The sequence below is a fragment of the Acytostelium subglobosum genome (assembly GCF_000787575.1).
Source record: "Acytostelium subglobosum LB1 DNA, scaffold: scaffold19, whole genome shotgun sequence".
Classification (NCBI taxonomy): domain Eukaryota; phylum Evosea; class Eumycetozoa; order Acytosteliales; family Acytosteliaceae; genus Acytostelium; species Acytostelium subglobosum.
Window position 1 is genome coordinate 83,035 of NW_012236514.1, and position 16,961 is coordinate 99,995.

At 43.8% G+C, this 16,961-nt stretch overlaps 9 protein-coding genes across 9 annotated transcripts; 4 read left to right on the forward strand and 5 right to left on the reverse strand.

The window, feature by feature from the left end:
* Positions 1 to 609: 609 nt before the first annotated feature.
* On the reverse strand, positions 610 to 1,280 carry SAMD00019534_086250 (hypothetical protein; the record flags this gene model as incomplete). Its single annotated transcript, XM_012895982.1, has 3 exons — positions 610 to 823; positions 909 to 1,081; positions 1,167 to 1,280. 3 exons carry the CDS (start codon positions 1,278 to 1,280, stop codon positions 610 to 612), a joined length of 501 nt encoding a protein of 166 aa, XP_012751436.1.
* A 1,036-nt stretch (positions 1,281 to 2,316) lies between these two features.
* On the reverse strand, positions 2,317 to 4,221 carry SAMD00019534_086260 (hypothetical protein; the record flags this gene model as incomplete). The annotated part of the gene is made up of 2 exons (XM_012895983.1): positions 2,317 to 3,309; positions 3,436 to 4,221. 2 exons carry the CDS (start codon positions 4,219 to 4,221, stop codon positions 2,317 to 2,319), a joined length of 1,779 nt encoding a protein of 592 aa, XP_012751437.1.
* Positions 4,222 to 5,121: 900 nt separating this feature from the next.
* On the forward strand, positions 5,122 to 6,061 carry SAMD00019534_086270 (hypothetical protein; the record flags this gene model as incomplete). The annotated part of the gene is made up of 5 exons (XM_012895984.1): positions 5,122 to 5,211; positions 5,274 to 5,505; positions 5,570 to 5,712; positions 5,801 to 5,899; positions 5,999 to 6,061. Coding segments are annotated over 5 exons (627 nt in total), but the record flags the coding sequence as incomplete, so codon positions are not given.
* A 168-nt stretch (positions 6,062 to 6,229) lies between these two features.
* On the reverse strand, positions 6,230 to 7,973 carry SAMD00019534_086280 (hypothetical protein; the record flags this gene model as incomplete). Its single annotated transcript, XM_012895985.1, has 3 exons — positions 6,230 to 6,421; positions 6,490 to 7,695; positions 7,773 to 7,973. The coding sequence occupies 3 exons, from the start codon at positions 7,971 to 7,973 to the stop codon at positions 6,230 to 6,232; spliced, it is 1,599 nt and encodes a 532-aa protein (XP_012751439.1).
* Positions 7,974 to 8,722: 749 nt separating this feature from the next.
* On the forward strand, positions 8,723 to 8,953 carry SAMD00019534_086290 (hypothetical protein; the record flags this gene model as incomplete). The annotated part of the gene is made up of 1 exon (XM_012895986.1): positions 8,723 to 8,953. One exon carries the CDS (start codon positions 8,723 to 8,725, stop codon positions 8,951 to 8,953), a length of 231 nt encoding a protein of 76 aa, XP_012751440.1.
* Positions 8,954 to 8,956: 3 nt separating this feature from the next.
* Positions 8,957 to 9,466, forward strand: SAMD00019534_086300 (hypothetical protein; the record flags this gene model as incomplete). The annotated part of the gene is made up of 2 exons (XM_012895987.1): positions 8,957 to 9,151; positions 9,215 to 9,466. Coding segments are annotated over 2 exons (447 nt in total), but the record flags the coding sequence as incomplete, so codon positions are not given.
* A 456-nt stretch (positions 9,467 to 9,922) lies between these two features.
* SAMD00019534_086310 (hypothetical protein) lies at positions 9,923 to 10,413 on the reverse strand (the record flags this gene model as incomplete). The annotated part of the gene is made up of 2 exons (XM_012895988.1): positions 9,923 to 10,257; positions 10,323 to 10,413. 2 exons carry the CDS (start codon positions 10,411 to 10,413, stop codon positions 9,923 to 9,925), a joined length of 426 nt encoding a protein of 141 aa, XP_012751442.1.
* Positions 10,414 to 11,139: 726 nt separating this feature from the next.
* On the reverse strand, positions 11,140 to 12,483 carry SAMD00019534_086320 (hypothetical protein; the record flags this gene model as incomplete). The annotated part of the gene is made up of 1 exon (XM_012895989.1): positions 11,140 to 12,483. The coding sequence occupies one exon, from the start codon at positions 12,481 to 12,483 to the stop codon at positions 11,140 to 11,142; it is 1,344 nt and encodes a 447-aa protein (XP_012751443.1).
* A 2,077-nt stretch (positions 12,484 to 14,560) lies between these two features.
* On the forward strand, positions 14,561 to 16,522 carry SAMD00019534_086330 (hypothetical protein; the record flags this gene model as incomplete). The annotated part of the gene is made up of 1 exon (XM_012895990.1): positions 14,561 to 16,522. A coding segment is annotated over one exon (1,962 nt), but the record flags the coding sequence as incomplete, so codon positions are not given.
* Positions 16,523 to 16,961: the final 439 nt, after the last annotated feature.

A 16,961-nucleotide genomic window follows, 5' to 3' on the forward strand; every position in this document is an offset into this window, starting at 1 on the left:
AGGGTGATACCGAGCATCTGAATTAACATTTGTCGGGAACCTGTTTGTTAACGTTGAGGATTGGAATAGGGTAGGGCAGGATAGGGCAAGGGGGACAGGACAAGGAAGCCGGATGAGATGGATCACATCTAGTCCTTTGTGTCCATGTCCCTACCTATCATCATTAACACTACTCTCTCTTCTCATTGAGAAGTATTGTGTTGACTCCTACTCCCTACTCCTACATCTGATGACTCTCTCCAAAGGTGGTGGTGATGGCCTCCCTAGTGAATCCTCATTGTGAAGTGTTGTTGTTGCTGTTTGAAATCACAGTCGTCCCTCAAGTACTCAATCGTCGGTGGTGATCCTCTTTTCCTTGTGTTGTTGTTGTGTTGATTGTGTTGTCTTGTTGTGTCTGTCTGTCTGTCTGTTGGTTTGGGTTGGGTTGTAGTTGCTGTTGCTGCTGCCGCTGCTGTTTCGTCGTGTGGCACGCAGCACGTGCGGATTAGATGGTCGGGTGAGGCGCAACGTACTGGTGGTGGTTGTTGTGGGTCGAGCGAGCGAGGTGGAGTCTAATAATAATAATGATGAACGGTCACATGATGATGGTGATGGTGATGAAGTAGGCAATCACATGATGAGGCAGTTTGGCTTCTTCTTGCTCTTGTAGTTCTTGAGATATTGGATCTGCTTGATATTGATCGAGCCTCTTCTCTTCTCACGAATGTACTCCACGGCCTGCAGAGGGTTCATGCCCGACTCAATGAGGGCAATGGCCACCAACACAGGCGCTCTTCCAAGTCCTGCGACGCAATGTACGCCAACCGTCTGTTTATCATCCTTGCTGTTAATTCCAAAAAGAACGTAAGAGTTAGTGATCAATGTCAACCATCAAACAAACACAAACTACTAAGATGATGAGAACCTACTTGTATGATTCTTTCAATATCCTCAACCAGTTGTCGACCACTGAATCGGATGGCGCACCACCATCTGGGAAGGGCATATCATGTACCTGTATGCCGACTGACTGAAGTGGCTCAGTCGAGTAGGTTGGATCGCATGCTCTTACTAAATGTGTTACACCGTATTTCTTAAGCTCCTATTTATATTTAAATAGTTTGATTGATCGATTGAGTTAATATATATATAAATAAGTTATTTGTATTTGCTATAAATATACATACGTTTATATATAATGGTAGATTGTCGTCGTTTGGAGCGTCAAAGATGAGGAATCTATGTGTTGTGCTCTCAACCAAGGAGGCTGGATTTGGAAGTGTGCTTCGAGGTCCAGTCATGATTATCTTACATCCTCTTCAAGTGCGTGTGATAGTGTTACTACTGATGCTGATGAGCTTCTTCTTCTTCTTCTTCTCTTCTACTGTTGTCGTTGTTATTGTTGTTGTTGTTTGTTATTGTCGACTGTTCGTTCACACTTCACTTTCTATTTATCTATCTGCTCTGCTACTCCAATTCTTTCTTTGTTATATGTTATGTTATGATTGTTAATAACAAGTAGTAATAGTAGTAAATGTACTCTATCTATCTATCTATCTCTTTGTACGAACAACAACAATTGAATTATTATTAAGAGTGAATATGAATGAGTGAGTGAGGGAGTGGAGTTGTGTGTTTAGTTGATGGGGGAGTTAGGAAGAGTGTGAGGATTGAGTCAAGATGTGCGAACGTTTGAGAAAGAAAGGCATTCACGATAAAAAAATTAAAATTAGAATTGTGTGTTTTTTAGGTCTTTTTGTGCGAGTTGCAGGTTGTGTGCAAACCGGGTGTGTTTGGTGTGTGTGAGGTAATGTTGTCAACTACCCAGGGAGGAGGTCAGATGACATCAATCTTGTAACAAGGGTCTTCAACGAAACACAACACCGCCAATGTCCTCAATAGGAAGTGTTTGGTGACGATCGAAATATGACCTGTGAAGTGTAGTTGATTGATTCGGATGACTCCCACTTGGAAGTCAAAGACTCTCAATGTTGATTAATTAATTAATTGATTAATTGATTAAATACACACTCTTGAATCCAGGGATTCCAAATGTCGTCAGCATAATAATTATATAATATTAAATATGATTGATTGATAATTGAAGAATGATTTAATGAATGAATGGTTGGAGGAATCACAACATCATCATTGTTGTTTGGAGGTTGTGTTTGATGTGGTGTTGTTACATCAATGGAACATGTTGTTATTGAATCTTGATCATCTGTTCATTCAACACCACATCTTGGGGGTGATTGAGTGTGATTGAATGTGATTGAGCGGGGGTAGTTTAGATCTCATTCATTCCTTAGATGTTAAATATTTATATTTATTATATTATAATATTAGAACTTCATTGGCTTTAGGTATTAATGACATCTTATAAAAGGCTGGATGGGCCTCTGTGTAGCATATGGATCGCACTTTGTAAAGTTTCTGGCCCTTGGTATGAGTCGATTGTGGTTGAAGTCCCAGGTGTAGTCTCATTGCTTGTCCATCCTCCCCCTTATAATGCATTGTTGTTGAGAACCATTTGATATCACTCGATGGCATGGATGATGAAGATGCACTTCCAACATTGCTGTTGCCTTGAAGGTCAACAATGATTGATCGATGTGTAAACACTGGTGGAGCACTCAATTGTCTGTCGAGGACTACACATGATGGCTTTGTTCTATCATTTGACCAACACTTGCTGCTTGGTCTAAAGTCCCAGAGTGTTCGCACTATACTCGCATTCAGTGGTTCCTTCATCAATCTGAGTGTGCTGCCATTCCTCACGCCATCAGCTGATGACGATCCAATCACAAGTAGATAACTGAGGTCAGAGTTGATCGCTGCAAAGTGACAAGCCTCCTCAACCAGATGTCCATCGACTGGAAAGCTCTCCTGTCCATTCTCACATGTTGACTGAAGTGTGAGCAGTCTGTCACACATTGAGAGATCTCTTGCCGCCCACACACAGTATCCTTGTGTGAGTGGACACTCCACCACCTCCACGACCTCCTCTTTGTTCTTGGGCTTTGCCTTCTTGACGTCAAGGATCAGAGTTGAGGTCCAATTGTTGCCATTCTCACGAACAAGACAAGTGAACTTTCTAAAGAATGAACCATATCCAAACAATGTAAGATGATGTGCTCCAGTCCAATCCAATGCACTTTCCTTGTATAGTGAGTCCACAGTTGGTCCAACAAGAATGGCTGCAACACAACCTGGATTGGCACGCCAATTGATCCATGTCCTAAACTGATTGGCCTCCAGCGCTGTCCTTGGTATCAACATAGGTGTCCATGCTCTGCAACCCATTGTTTGAACAGTGTCCCATATCGCCTGCCATTGACATCTACAAATGAAGTTTGTAGATGGACCATGTTCGCCAACTGCATGCTGGGTTGTGGTCCAGAGTGGTCTCTTCTCATCCTTTTGGAACGTCCATCTTTGTTCTTGAGGACATACATTGCAATGTCTCATGGGATGATCTGGAGACGCATGCATTGAGTCCTCAAAGTAGACCAATGCAATCTTTGATGTTCTCATCTTGATGCTCTCCTTCGAGGTCTTCTTGTGGATGTTGCCTGGGCCCAACATGACATGTGAGGGGCGGTTGGGGATGGCCTCGAACGCGCATGCCCATTTTACAATGCCAGGCTCGCCAAGTAGTCCAACAACAATCACACAGCCAAAGCCAATCCATGGGTAGCCACCGGGGAGACGGGCGCACCAACATGCGCCACACACACAGATGGCAAAGATCCAGCGTTGTAGAGGCGCCCACCACCATATGCCAGGCTTGTACTGAAGTGTCTTGAACCTCTTGCCACCGCCAAAGCCACAGAATCCCCTCCAGAATGCGTCGCGGAATGCAGCATATATGTCCAGCACATGGACCAACAGTACAAAGCCGGATACTGAACTGGCGGCAATCAGCAAGCCCAGGGGTACATCTGAAGGCTGGGCATTATCTCTATTCTTATACCTAAGTACAGTGATTGCTGTCCATATACCAATCATACACAGCAACAACACATCACTCAAGTTCTCTGGTGTATTCCACTGACTTATCTTTCTCTCTTTGTTGTTATTGTTGGCACCCTCTTCAATTGAATCATTGTTGTTGTTATTGTTGTTTAGTGATGATCTATCTATTATGATTGTTGTTGTACTATTACTATTATTACTATTATGTTGTTGTTGATAGTTGTCAAGAATCAACATGTCTTGATCTTTATCCTCTTGTGTCATGATGTATTGTTATAACAATTAGAATTAGAATACAACAACTAAATGTATTTATAAACATGTTGTTCGATGTTGATGGAAATAGAAGAGGTTGTTTATGATAACATAATGTTATAAATAAACACTGTTGTTTATGTAACCATTCTTGAACAATAATAAACGATTACTTCTGCAAAGATTGATTGATCGATGTTGTTTTGATTAGTAACCCATTGTTGGGGAGGGCAACTAGTGTAAAGTGGGTGGTTCTAGTCCGTTGAGGTCCACAACGGAAATAGTGGTGTTGGGTTCGTGTTTGGGTGTGTCCCGACGACGAAACATCGCTTGGCCGGCTAGGACTTGATACCAATGGTAACATTTAATCGTTAAAAGAGAGCCAATGAACAAAATGGTGACATTGATTTAGATATCACTAACATGTCTATAGTTATATTTATGATCATCCTTGAAACCAAAGAATACTTATGATCATTCATTGACCGGTCATGTCATCTTCATGAATGATGAGATGTAACCAACGATGTTCCTTTTCGGAAATGGAACTCGTGAACGTGAACCACTATGTGAGAACAATCTGAACTACAAGTCTTGTTCAAATGAAGTGAAGTGAAGTTGAATGTTGTAATTGAATACATACCATATGCTTGCATACTACCGTTGCTGTCCTGTTGTTCTATCTACTGCATCAAGGAAGTTCTTCAAATCATATACAACAACAATAAGAACAATAGCTACAATGGCAGAGTTTAACATTGATACAGAGAAGAAAGAGTTGGTCGAGAGATACAATGCGATAAAGTCAAAGATCACTGATCCCAATGCAAGTTGTTGTTCATTGCACTCATGATTACATCGCACATTACTTACACTGGACTGCGACACGCATCTAATGAATGACCATAGGTCAGCTTGGTGGCTGTTAGCAAGACGAAGCCAACATGGATGATACGTACTTTATATGAGCATGGACATCGTCACTTTGGTGAGAACTATGTATGTTGTTTACTATATAATATACTCACAGACAATGACTCAACTAACAACGTGATGTTAAGATACAAGAACTAGAGAGTAAGTCAGTTGAGTTGGGAGACTTGTCAGACATTAAATGGCACTTCATTGGAAGCATTCAATCAAATAAGATCAAAGGATTATGTACAGTGAAGCATCTTTCAATGGTGGAGACTGTTGAGAAACAGTCCACTGCAGACAGGTTCGCCAAATCATGGATGGACGAGCATTCACAACTACCAATAATGGTTCAAGTTAATACAAGTGGTGAGGAGTGTAAGTGTTACAGTATAGCATCCAATCATTCGCAAGAGACTGACATATCCTTCAACATCATTAGCCAAGAGCGGCTGTGACCCAAGCCAAGTTGTGGACATTGTCCGACATATCATTAGTAATGATGTATGCAAGAAGTCACTAAAGTTCGCTGGTCTGATGACCATTGGCAGTCCAAACGCAGGTGTAGACCAGCCTGATTTCAAGGTATTGTCAATTATGATGATGCATCTCATCTCCAGTCACATGACTGCATTCCTTTATTAACAATCCATCGATATCATCATAATCTTAGAAACTGGTACAATGTCGAGAGATGATTGTCCAACAGCTTGGACTGCCTTTGGATGCAATTGGATTGAGCATGGGAATGAGCCACGACTACATTGATGCTGTAAGTGTTGTTGGAGTCTCTGTCCATGATCATGGATGGAAAAGTATGATGACGTGCACCACCAACTAACACCAATGATTGATTGATTGGATGATCTAGATCAAATTCGGAAGCACCAGTGTAAGAGTTGGAAGCGCGATATTCGGAGAGAGGGACTATTCGAAGCATTGATTGAATGAATGAATGGACTGGCCTGATAAATGACGGACATAGGATTGCAATGTCCATCCATCAGGATATAGATAGTAAATAAATATATAAGTTATACAACAATGTTGCACTAATGGAAGCTGAATGATGATGTTGCTGTATGACCATTCAGTTGATTGATCAATTGATGGTATTCTCCTGTGATGAGAACAGGTCTTTGAACAATTGTAGCACTCCATGTGGATTGGATGATATGATCTCCAGTCGACGCTCGGGCGTCTCACCATCAATAGGCGTGAAGACAATCTCCAACTTGTTCTCCTCCAGAACTGTCACTGTCTTTATATTTGGTACAGGTATCTCGCATGCAATCTACAATCCAACGAATGTTAATATCATTGATTGATCATGTATATCTAGCTCATCCATGTGCAACATACCTTGTTCGAGAGTGAGTTGATTCTAATGACCTCTTTGACTTGGATGGTGATCAGTGCACAGTCTTTGCCAATTGTGATTGGGATGACAACTTTGCCACCTTGATCCAGAAGTGTGATGATCATTCTCTTGCGCGCCAACTTTAACTCGGCAATCCAGCGTTCCATCTGATCCTTGGTCTCGGTGTTGAAGAAGTACTCGAGTCCACGAGCGTCTGCAAGACTGAAGCACCAGTCTAGTCCGTCCAGACTGCGTTGTTTGATGACGCGACACGATGACACGAGCAAGTATATCGAGCCCAGAGGCTTCTGTGGTGGGTCCTCCTTGTAGTAGATCAATGATGTTGGGGTCAGAGTGCAATAGCGTCGCTCCCACCACTTGTTCACTCTGGTCTTCCTCAGCCAACCCGTGAGGATGGCCTGCTTGTCGGGCTGATGTGTCACACTCGACGTGCTGATGGCCACGTTCTGTGCCGTGTATGTACGCTCGACGGCGTTGGTAATGGAGCTGAGCCACTTGAGACGGTCCTCCTGCGAGTCGAACAGCAGGACAAACTCGCGTTCATTGTCAATCAGCAGACTGATGCCGTTGACCTGCTTGACCTCCTCGATGGGGCCCTCGTCGCCCGAGCCAAAGCAGTCTGAGTCATCGTTGCTCCAGCCTGGATCGCCAAGCACCGTGACAGTGCGGCCTCGAATCTGTGTCAGCATCTTGTCGCTCATCTCTGACAGATGCGTCAGATCAATGATGCCCTTGAGCGTGGTGATCTTGTTGTTGTGTGGTGGCGCAGTGAAGTAGCGCAGTTTGTTGCCCTGTAGTTGGCACCATCTTCGCTTGGTGTTCTTGAAGTAGTGGCCCTTCTCGCCACGCTTCAGCAACCAGCCCATGACTGGATCCTCCTTGACCTTGTCGGCCAGATGTATGGCGTAGCTGAGTGAGTAGGCCCAGTTCTCCAAGTCCTTCAACATATCGCTCTTGCTACCGACGATGCAGCTCATGAATGTGAACTCTACGCCATTCGGCGTGACCAGTGCAATCGAGTCTATATCAACATCGCCCGTCTCCACATCCTTCCAAGTCTTATTATTTGGTGGTGCCATTCCAATTGACCAATGTTGATATATCGGCGTGATGATTCCACCATGCTTTAGTTTACATCCACGTAAGAATATCTGTCCCTTCATACATGTCATATCGTTTACATCTTTCTGTTGTATTATCAATCGATTGATTGAATGAGTCAATGTTGAATGAATGAGGCCTCAGTTCTGAACAACACACTTACAGGTTGTCTATCAAAGTATGATAGAAAGTCAGTTTGAAGTATGAACCAACGTTGTTTCAGACTTCCAACTCTCTCAAGTGATGGTAGTGATGACTGGTATCCTGATCCACTACATGACCTATCTAATAGATTACGTTCCTTCTCATCCATGTCCCTTGATCCCCATTTCTTCAGCCATCCACTTGTTATTATCAAGTCCATATTATACTCTATATACCTTTGTGCCCCTATCTCTAAATATTATCTATCTATCTATCTTTATATCTTTGCGAATGAATGTATTGGCATCAACAACTGGTGTGTGATGGACCATCACCAAAACCACACCTCACACAATGATCAGAAAGGGTTCGACTCGGCCCATTCATGACCTTTGAAGATTCTTTTTCCTTTTGCGATTGTTGGATTGGACAAAGTACTACCATTAACATGAACAACCAACAAGAGAATACAATGTAATGTAAGGTGTTGGTTGATGAGTGAATCATAACTTATTAGAAATGAATAAATGAATGATTGATATCATTTATCTCTATCAATGTCTCTTAGACCATCAATGCATGCTCTACCAATCCGTTATTTATTGGTAGATGGTCCAGAGCTATAAATATCCAAACTACAATCAATCATTCAATTCAATGCCGTGACGTCAAAGTCCTTCTTTTCAATTCTTCAGGCTTCTTTGACGATTTGAGTCACTTTCCGAAAGAAGAACCATGATCAAACAAATATCCAATAATACTCGTGGTGGGGAGGTAGTGATCATTGGAGGATTGGATGATGCATGACCGGGTTGTAGTCTACAAGACATTGAATAGGGCCGACCTATGCTCAATCAATCAATCAACCTTGTTATAATATATATTTATATACATAATACTATAAAATAATAACAAACAATGTTTAGACAACATCAATCAATGATGTTGTTGACAACAATGTTGTTGATGATGTCAATGTCTGGCACCAGCATTGTAAATGCAAAGCCAAAGTACATCATTAACAATAATAATGACAACCACAAGGTTGGAATACACATTCGTCCAATAGCCAACGTTAGCTGCGAGCAACCAGCCACTTCATTCTACGATCTGGAGTTCCCATTGCTCAATGGCACCAACGTCCACTTCTCTCAGTTCAAGAACAAGGTGGTGTTGTTGCTCAACACTGCGTCATTCTGAGGAATGACCTACATGTCCTACACCGGGTGCTACGACCTCGTCGAGTACTTTGGAACCAAGGACTTTGCCATTCTTGGCTTCCCCTGCGCTCAATTCATGAACCAAGAGCCAGGTCACAATGAGGAGGAGATCCTCAACTGTTTGAAATACGTCAATCCAGCAGATGGATATGAACCCAACTTCCTATTATTCCAAAAGGTATGTTATCAACTGTAATCAATCAATCACGTGACACTAACATGGTATCGTTCCATCATGTAGTCCACTGTCAATGGAGAATTGGACACTATCAACCCTATATTCAGATGGCTAAAGAGTGGATGTGGCTTGCCTACCACGACTATTGGACTCACTTCAATGATCAGCTGGACACCCGTTATGTACAATGACATTGAGTGGAACTTTGGAAAGTTCCTCGTGTCAAAGTCTGGCAGACTGGTACGCAGGTACACTCCAGAGACACTACCTCAGTTCCTTATGGAGGATATCGCCAACTTGATCAAGGCACCAAACTAGACTAGACCAGTCCCCATCACACACACATTGACAATCATTCGATCGATCATTGACTGGATAGACTACACATAATGGTATCATTGCTCGTGGCATCTTGGGAATGTTCAAAGATTGGAATATTTGGACTATGATCATTTAGTGTCAGAGTTGGAATAACAACAAAACAATGAAGGATATGACATTGGAAACATGTAATGACAGAGTATCTAGTTAATCGCATCGACGATTTAGATACTTTTGATAATCTTGTTACCAACATCCATCATTGATTCCAATATATGCTCTGACACTGGTTCAAACTTGATCACCATTTCATCCAATCGACAAAGACATGACCATCATACACAAACAATGTAGCCATCATACAACCATTCAATCAATTCAATCGATCAATCGATCAATCAATGAATCATTCTTATATTATAACTCAACTAAACATTTATTATTCTGATTCTATGAGGAAGACGCATCTTCATCATTACGGCTAGCTTCGGAAACAAAATGTTCGTAGAACCTCATCTCCATCTCCCAACGTTTATGGTCGACGATGGCCAAGTTCTCATAGGCTTTTCTTTGTTCTTCACCTAGTTGCTCATACATCTTTGTCAACAAGTTGTTCAACTCGTCCATGTTGAGAGTTGGATTCTCTTCCATGATACCTGGACTCTTCTCCTTTGAGAACATTTGCAAGCCTGTTAAGAATGGACTTGGCGGTACGACCTTTCTATACCTCTTACATCTACTCTTTAACTCTTTCTTTATGAGTTGAGTTGACACTTTAGTCAAGTCTTATTTGTTTGAAGTTAATAAGATGGTAATTTGAATGATTGATTCATTGATTGATTAAACATACCTGGTACTGGAGGTGGATATTTCTCAATCAATGCATTGGCAATTCCAGGTGGAATACCATGAGCAATCAGTATACCAATGGATGAATTCATTATATATCCAGGATCAATGAAGCACTCATCAATTCTCTCCATTACATTATGGTCTTTTGGAACTTTGAGATGGCAATTAATTAGAAAATCCTTGACCTCATCCATCCCAGTCATTGGTGATGGTGATGATGATGTAGTAGTTGTTGTAGTAGTTGTAGACATAATATTATATTGCCTCATCAAGTCAATGAATGAAATTGAAATGAACAAATGTCCAATCCAATAATAATAATATTAATGGTCCAGATTAGGACATTACATGTTTGTTTCAGATTTATGATCGATCAGTTATTGGTTTATTATTATTGATGTTATTACTAATATGATTGCTGCTTGCTAGTTGTTATATACACTTGCTTGCTTGCCTTGCTTTACTAGCGAGCCAGGTTTGTTTGTTTGGTAGTTGTTATACTTTGTTGTTGATGTTGATGGATGTATCCTCCTTATAATAAATAGGAAAAGGGTATTAATTGTTTGTTTGATTGATTGATTGGTAGTTGTTGTAGTTGTTATATACGCTTTGATATACAATTAATAGTAATATATAATATATATGATTGTGATTGATTGATTGAGTGTGAGTGAGCTAAGGTGAAGCTGATGGAAGAGAAAGGATGCTTGGATTGGTGAATGAATAATATATAAGTGCGATATGTTGATGATATGGGCTCATATGTAGTCAGGGGAGGTGATGGAGCTCCATCCATGTGTTGTTGTATGTTGTGTTTACATCCTGACCTTTCTCTTCTTGATGGACTTCTCGAGTTTGGCCTCCTTCTTCTTGGCGCGCTCAATTGATTTGTTGAGCTCCTCGATCGTGGTTGTCAGGTGATTGGCATGCTGCATCAGACTGACGCGATAGCGCTCCCACTTCTCCAACGACGTGTCGTTGAGCATCAGTCCACGCACGGCCGCCTTGCCAAACAGGTCCATCTTGGCGAGTGCCGCCTGCCGTGACTGGTTGTTCTTCTCGTCGTCCCACTGGGGCATGCGCACGACGTATGGCAGCGCCTGCACGACGTACTGCAGCAGCGTGGACCAGGCCGACTTCTCCTTGAACTCCTCGCCATTCTCGACGAGCTGCTTCTTAAAGTTGTTGAGGCCGCTCTTGACGCGGTTGTACGAGTTGTTGTCAAAGACAAACTTGTTGTTGGGGAACAGCTTGTTGTACTTCTTCTGCAGCGAATCCAGCTCCTGCGTGTACTCGGTGAGGTCGGGTGGCGGCATGGCGTTCTCAAACTCCTGCTGGAGGTCTGGGTGCATCGTCTGGAAGTACTGCGAGCACAGTGCCACCAGCTGCTCCTTGGTGAGCGAGTTGAGCGAGCCCTCTAGCGGACTGCCCTTTTTCTTGGACGACGATGAGGATGACGAGCCGCCCTTTTTCGACTTGACCTTGGGTGAGGTCAGCTGCGAGTTGCCCGCGGCGGCTTCGTCGACGCCTGTGTTGGCCATGCCGGCGTTGCCTTGGAGCAGTGTCTGTTCATTAAGATCGTAGACAGGTGAAGGGAGCGAGTCGGACGACGATGGTATCTGAGATATCGACTGTGACAATATGGCAGACAATGTCGTCTGTTGTTGAGGTGGACTGCTCATATTTTGTATCTGTTGTTGTTGGTGTGCTTGTTGTTGATGATGTTGTTGCTGTTGTTGTTGATGTGCTTGTTGTTGAGCATGTTGTTGTGCTTGTTGATGTAACTGTTGAGCATGTTGTTGCTGTTGGTGATGATGTTGCTGTTGCTGTTGCTGATGGTGATGTTGTTGTTGCTGTTGCTGGAGTTGATGATGTTGATGCTGTTGTTGTTGATGTTGGAGTGAGAGGGAACTTTGATGTGACGGCAACGACAGAGGCGGGAGCGAGTTTGAAAGGGTGGCCGGGGACGATGTGGGCGAGATCAAAGGTGGCGAGCCCAATGGTCCAAGACCGGCGTGCATCGGGTTGATGTCCATGATGTTGGGCAACTGATGATGGTGGTGGTAGAGGCCTTGATTGTTCATTGTAGGCATACTATTGTAGTAACCCATGTGGATGGGTGGTGCCATTCCTGGCAACATGAAGCTTTGTGAGTTCATTCCTAGATTGGTTAATTGATTGATTGAGTGTGATCATAGGGTTAGCATATATAAGTACAAGGCTGCGCGCTCAGTACCTAGCCTAGGCCAGGTACGAACACCCCCTCACCGATTGTCTTCACTCCAACAGACACGACAACAATAACAACAACCACATCAACCGCAAATGGTCAATGGTGGAATGGGGAGACAAGGATGTCGGTGGGTGAGAGGGGAGGGAGGGGATGACACTTACGTCAAAGAAGAAGAAGAAGAAAGGATGTCAACTCTCTCAGTCAGGGTATGAGAAGGAGGAAGGTGCTATGTACTGTTCTTGTTTTGCGGTTGATTGCAATCAAAGTAGGGCAATGCTCGCTGGTTATGGTGATGATCGTGTACTGTTGTTGGTGGTCCACCAAAGAGGAGAGTTGTTGTGTTGTGGATTACTGAGATGAGTGATTTGTTGTGATCGTTGTCGCAATGTTGCACGCAACCTAGGCCAACTGGGTCACTGAGTGAGGAGAATTGAGTGTTTGAGTGAATCGAGGTGAGTTGAGTGAGCTGGACACTGGGGAAAGTAAGCCTGTTATGTTGAATAAATCAATCAAAGACTAAAAATATAATTAAAAAAAACAACAGTGATTGAGTGATGGTGTGTGAGAGTGTGTGTGAGGGTGAGTGAGTGAATGTGATGATGTTGCTGATGAATTGAAGATGTGTTGTTGATTGATTGATGGTTGGGCCAATTCCTTTGGGTTATCTGTATGATTAAGTTATTGAAAAAAAATAGGTGGCAACCTTGCAAGCTTCACCTCTAAAGACAACAACACTAAAACTGAAAGAGAGGTAGATAGAGAGAGAGAGGTAAGAGGGGAGGAGAAACTGATGAGATTGTAAACAAGATTTGTACACTCTCTGGCTGGTTGTTTTGCTGACTGAGTGACTGACTGGATGATGCTGAACTGATCTGATGTAATAAGTGAGAGAGTGAGTGGCTTGCTGGTTGGTTGCATGTATTGATTAATGGATCAACAACAACAACAAACAGATAAGGCTGCAAAGGGTTGTGCACTGCAAACTTTAAAAGTGTGATTGGATGGAGCGTCGCTCACCCACCCCCACCCTTAATTTAAACAACAGTTGATATCGTCAACAACCCTCCCTCGCCCACATAAACGATATCTTGTGTGCTTAATTATTAATCAACCACTTTCAATTAATTGATCAAGTGTTAATGTCTGTTGGAATGGTGTGTGTGTGTGTGGGTGTGTGTGTGTGAAGAGAGAAAGAGAGAACCACAGATACCACTAAAGTTATAATTTATACTAGTTATACAACAATGATAATCCACATCACCATTACTAATATATACCCTTTAATGTGTATTGGTGGTGTTCAAAGAGATACATACAGAGTCAATCAATTTAGTGTTTGTGTGTTTGAATGAATAAGTGCTGTGCAGGAATGAGCGAGAGGTACTTGGTTTGGTAGTTATAAACATAAACATAAACATATTTATAACAACGGTATACTTAATAAAGAGGGGGGGTTGTGTGGTGGAAAGAGAAGAGTGGTGGTTGTAAGTAATTGATTGATCAGCAAGCAGTCAGGCATACTGGCAGGCAGGATCAATACACTACCCTTACCTTTGTTACAGTACATTGACATCACCCTCCCCCTACTGAGGTATACCAACCTTGATCAGACATACAAATACACACATTATTATTATTATTCACTTCCAGTAGCCATCCATAGTAGTAGTAGGAACTTCAAAGATAGATATTGTTTATTGTTTGTGTGATCACCTTCCTAAAGTAGAGACAAACGTCGACATGTGATGGGACTTCCTTCCTCAAACACCTCATGGGGCGGGGCTTTGCCCTGCAAATTTAATATCTGGCTTCTTTGGAGAATTGAAATTGAAGAACAATCTATCTCTTTCTGAATCATCCTCCCATCTTTCAATGTCGCCCAAGACAACGACACCATAGCGTCTAAGTTTGAATGAATGATCGAGATTGATTGAATGAATCATTGAGCGCAGGTCCTTAACGACCTGCCGAACTGTCATAGTTCAATCAATCAATCATTAATTTATACATATATATATTCAAACATGGAACATCAATCAGCATCAATCAGAAGACTTGCGGTAACAGGTAACCACTTGGCAGCCAATGAGACATCGGCACCAGCACCAGCCCCCACCGCCTCACCCACTTTGGAAATTGCAAGGACCTTTGACCCAAAGGCTTTGCATGACTACTTGTTCCCCTATCATAAACAGATGCGCCAGGACCTGTATCAAGACTGGCTCGGCGCAGACTTCCTCACGACAGCCCCATTCGGCCTGTCACACATGGAGGAGCGCGACCTCACCATTCGCCAGTTCTTTGAGCTCAACAAGCTGTCCAAGAAGTACGGCATCACCGTGATGGACTTTATCAACGACCCGACCAAACTGGCCACATGGATCCAGTGCTATCGTCTGCGCAACCCATCCGTCTCCACATTGTTTGGCGTTCACTACGCTCTGTTTGGCGCGTCAATCGTCTACTTGGGCTCGGACGAGCAACGCGAGCGTTACATCAAGCATGTTGAGGACCTCACCATGCTGGGCTGCTTCGGTCTCACTGAGCTGGGCCACGGCTCCAACGTACAGCGCATCGAGACACAAGCCTACTACGACCACGCCACCTCGCAGTTTGTACTTCACTCACCAACGATCACTTCGCAAAAGTACTTCATTGGAGGCGCTGGCCAGCATGCCAAGTGGGCCGTCATCTTTGCCCAGCTGCGAGTTGGCGAGAAGTATGAGGGCGTGCACGCCTTTATCTGCCGCATCCGTAATGAGGACGGTACTGTGTGTCCAGGCGTCAAGCTAGCCGACTGTGGCCACAAGATGGCACTCAACGGTGTGGACAATGGCCGCATCATGTTTGTCAACTACTGCGTGCCACGCGACCAACTGCTCTGTCGCCACGGCGGTGTCAACAAAGCCGGTGTCTACGAGAGCCCCATCAACCCAGCTGGCAAGCGATTCGCACACAACATTGGCGCTCTGGTCATTGGCCGTTACTTCATCGCGCTGGCGTGCGTCTCATTCTCGATCGTCTCACTGCTTGGCGCACTGCGCTACTCATTCACTCGTCGCCAGTTTGGAGAGGACCACTGCGAGCGCCAGATCATCTCTTACAGCGTGCACCAGCGCCGTCTGATCCCTCACCTGGCCTTCACCTACGCTGTGCACTTTGGCAATGAGCACCTGCTCCGCCTTCTCGCGGTAAAAGACACCGCTCAGCGCAAGGACAAGGAGATCCACATCTACGCGTCGGGTCTCAAGGCTTACGGCTCATGGCAGAACCGTGACACTCTTCAGAGCTGTCGTGAGGCGTGTGGAGGCCAGGGCTTCCTCAGCATCAACATGATTGGCCAGTTCAAATCCGAGACCGAGATCTACACGACATTCGAGGGCGACAACGTGCTGATGTACCAGCAGGTCACCAAGTTCATCCTTAGCGAGAACCGCAAGCACCCCGTGCCCGAGTACGTTGTGCCATCGGATGCCGCACGCCAGAACGTCGACCCCGCGTACCTGCGCTCAGTGGAGTTCCTCACTGGCGCGCTCCGATCCCGTCTGCATCACCAGACGCCCTTTGTCACCAACAAGTTGATCGAGTCTGTTGGCATGGGCAAGCCAGTGTTGGACGCCTGGAACGACAATGGCAGCTACATCCTCAACTTGGGCGTGTTCTACACTGAGAACTTCATGTTGGAGCGCTTCATCGATGCCGTGGCCAAGTGTCCCGACGCACAACAACGCAATGCCCTTTCATCCTTGCTCTCACTTATGGGTCTTTGCATCATTGAGCGCGACAGCTGGTTCGTCAAGCATCAATACATCTCTGTGGAGCAATCCGATGCCATCAGCAATGAGATCGATCTCCTCTGCAAGGAGATCACACCACATGCCGTATCCCTCTGCGAGGGCTTTGGTTTCGACCAGAACTGTCTCGGTCCAATTGGAAATGACTGGATTCGTCACAATGAATACTAAGTTATCTTTGTATTTTTGTACATGTACAATCAATCAACCAATCATCCAATCAAACAAATAAATGATCATGTATGCATGCGGTTGTCCATACCTTACATCCAAATGTCTGGAGGTCGTCAATGAATGAATGAATGAATGAATGAATAATCAATTGAATGTTGTTTAAACAAATAAATATCTAGTTATAGTGTGATTGATGGATGAAGGCATGCCTCAAACGAGACTTTGCCCATTTCCGTGGAGAGACACACCATCACCCCTATTGAAGGTGTTATTTACCCTTCAATCTTACTCTCTCTCTAACTATTGATGATCCTCGATCACCCCCAACTAACAAGGTGCGCACACACAATCAAACAAACACACTCTATCCATGCCTCATCATCCATTGGTACATTATGAGGTGGAAGGGTAAGGGTAAGATGGTCATCATCAAAGA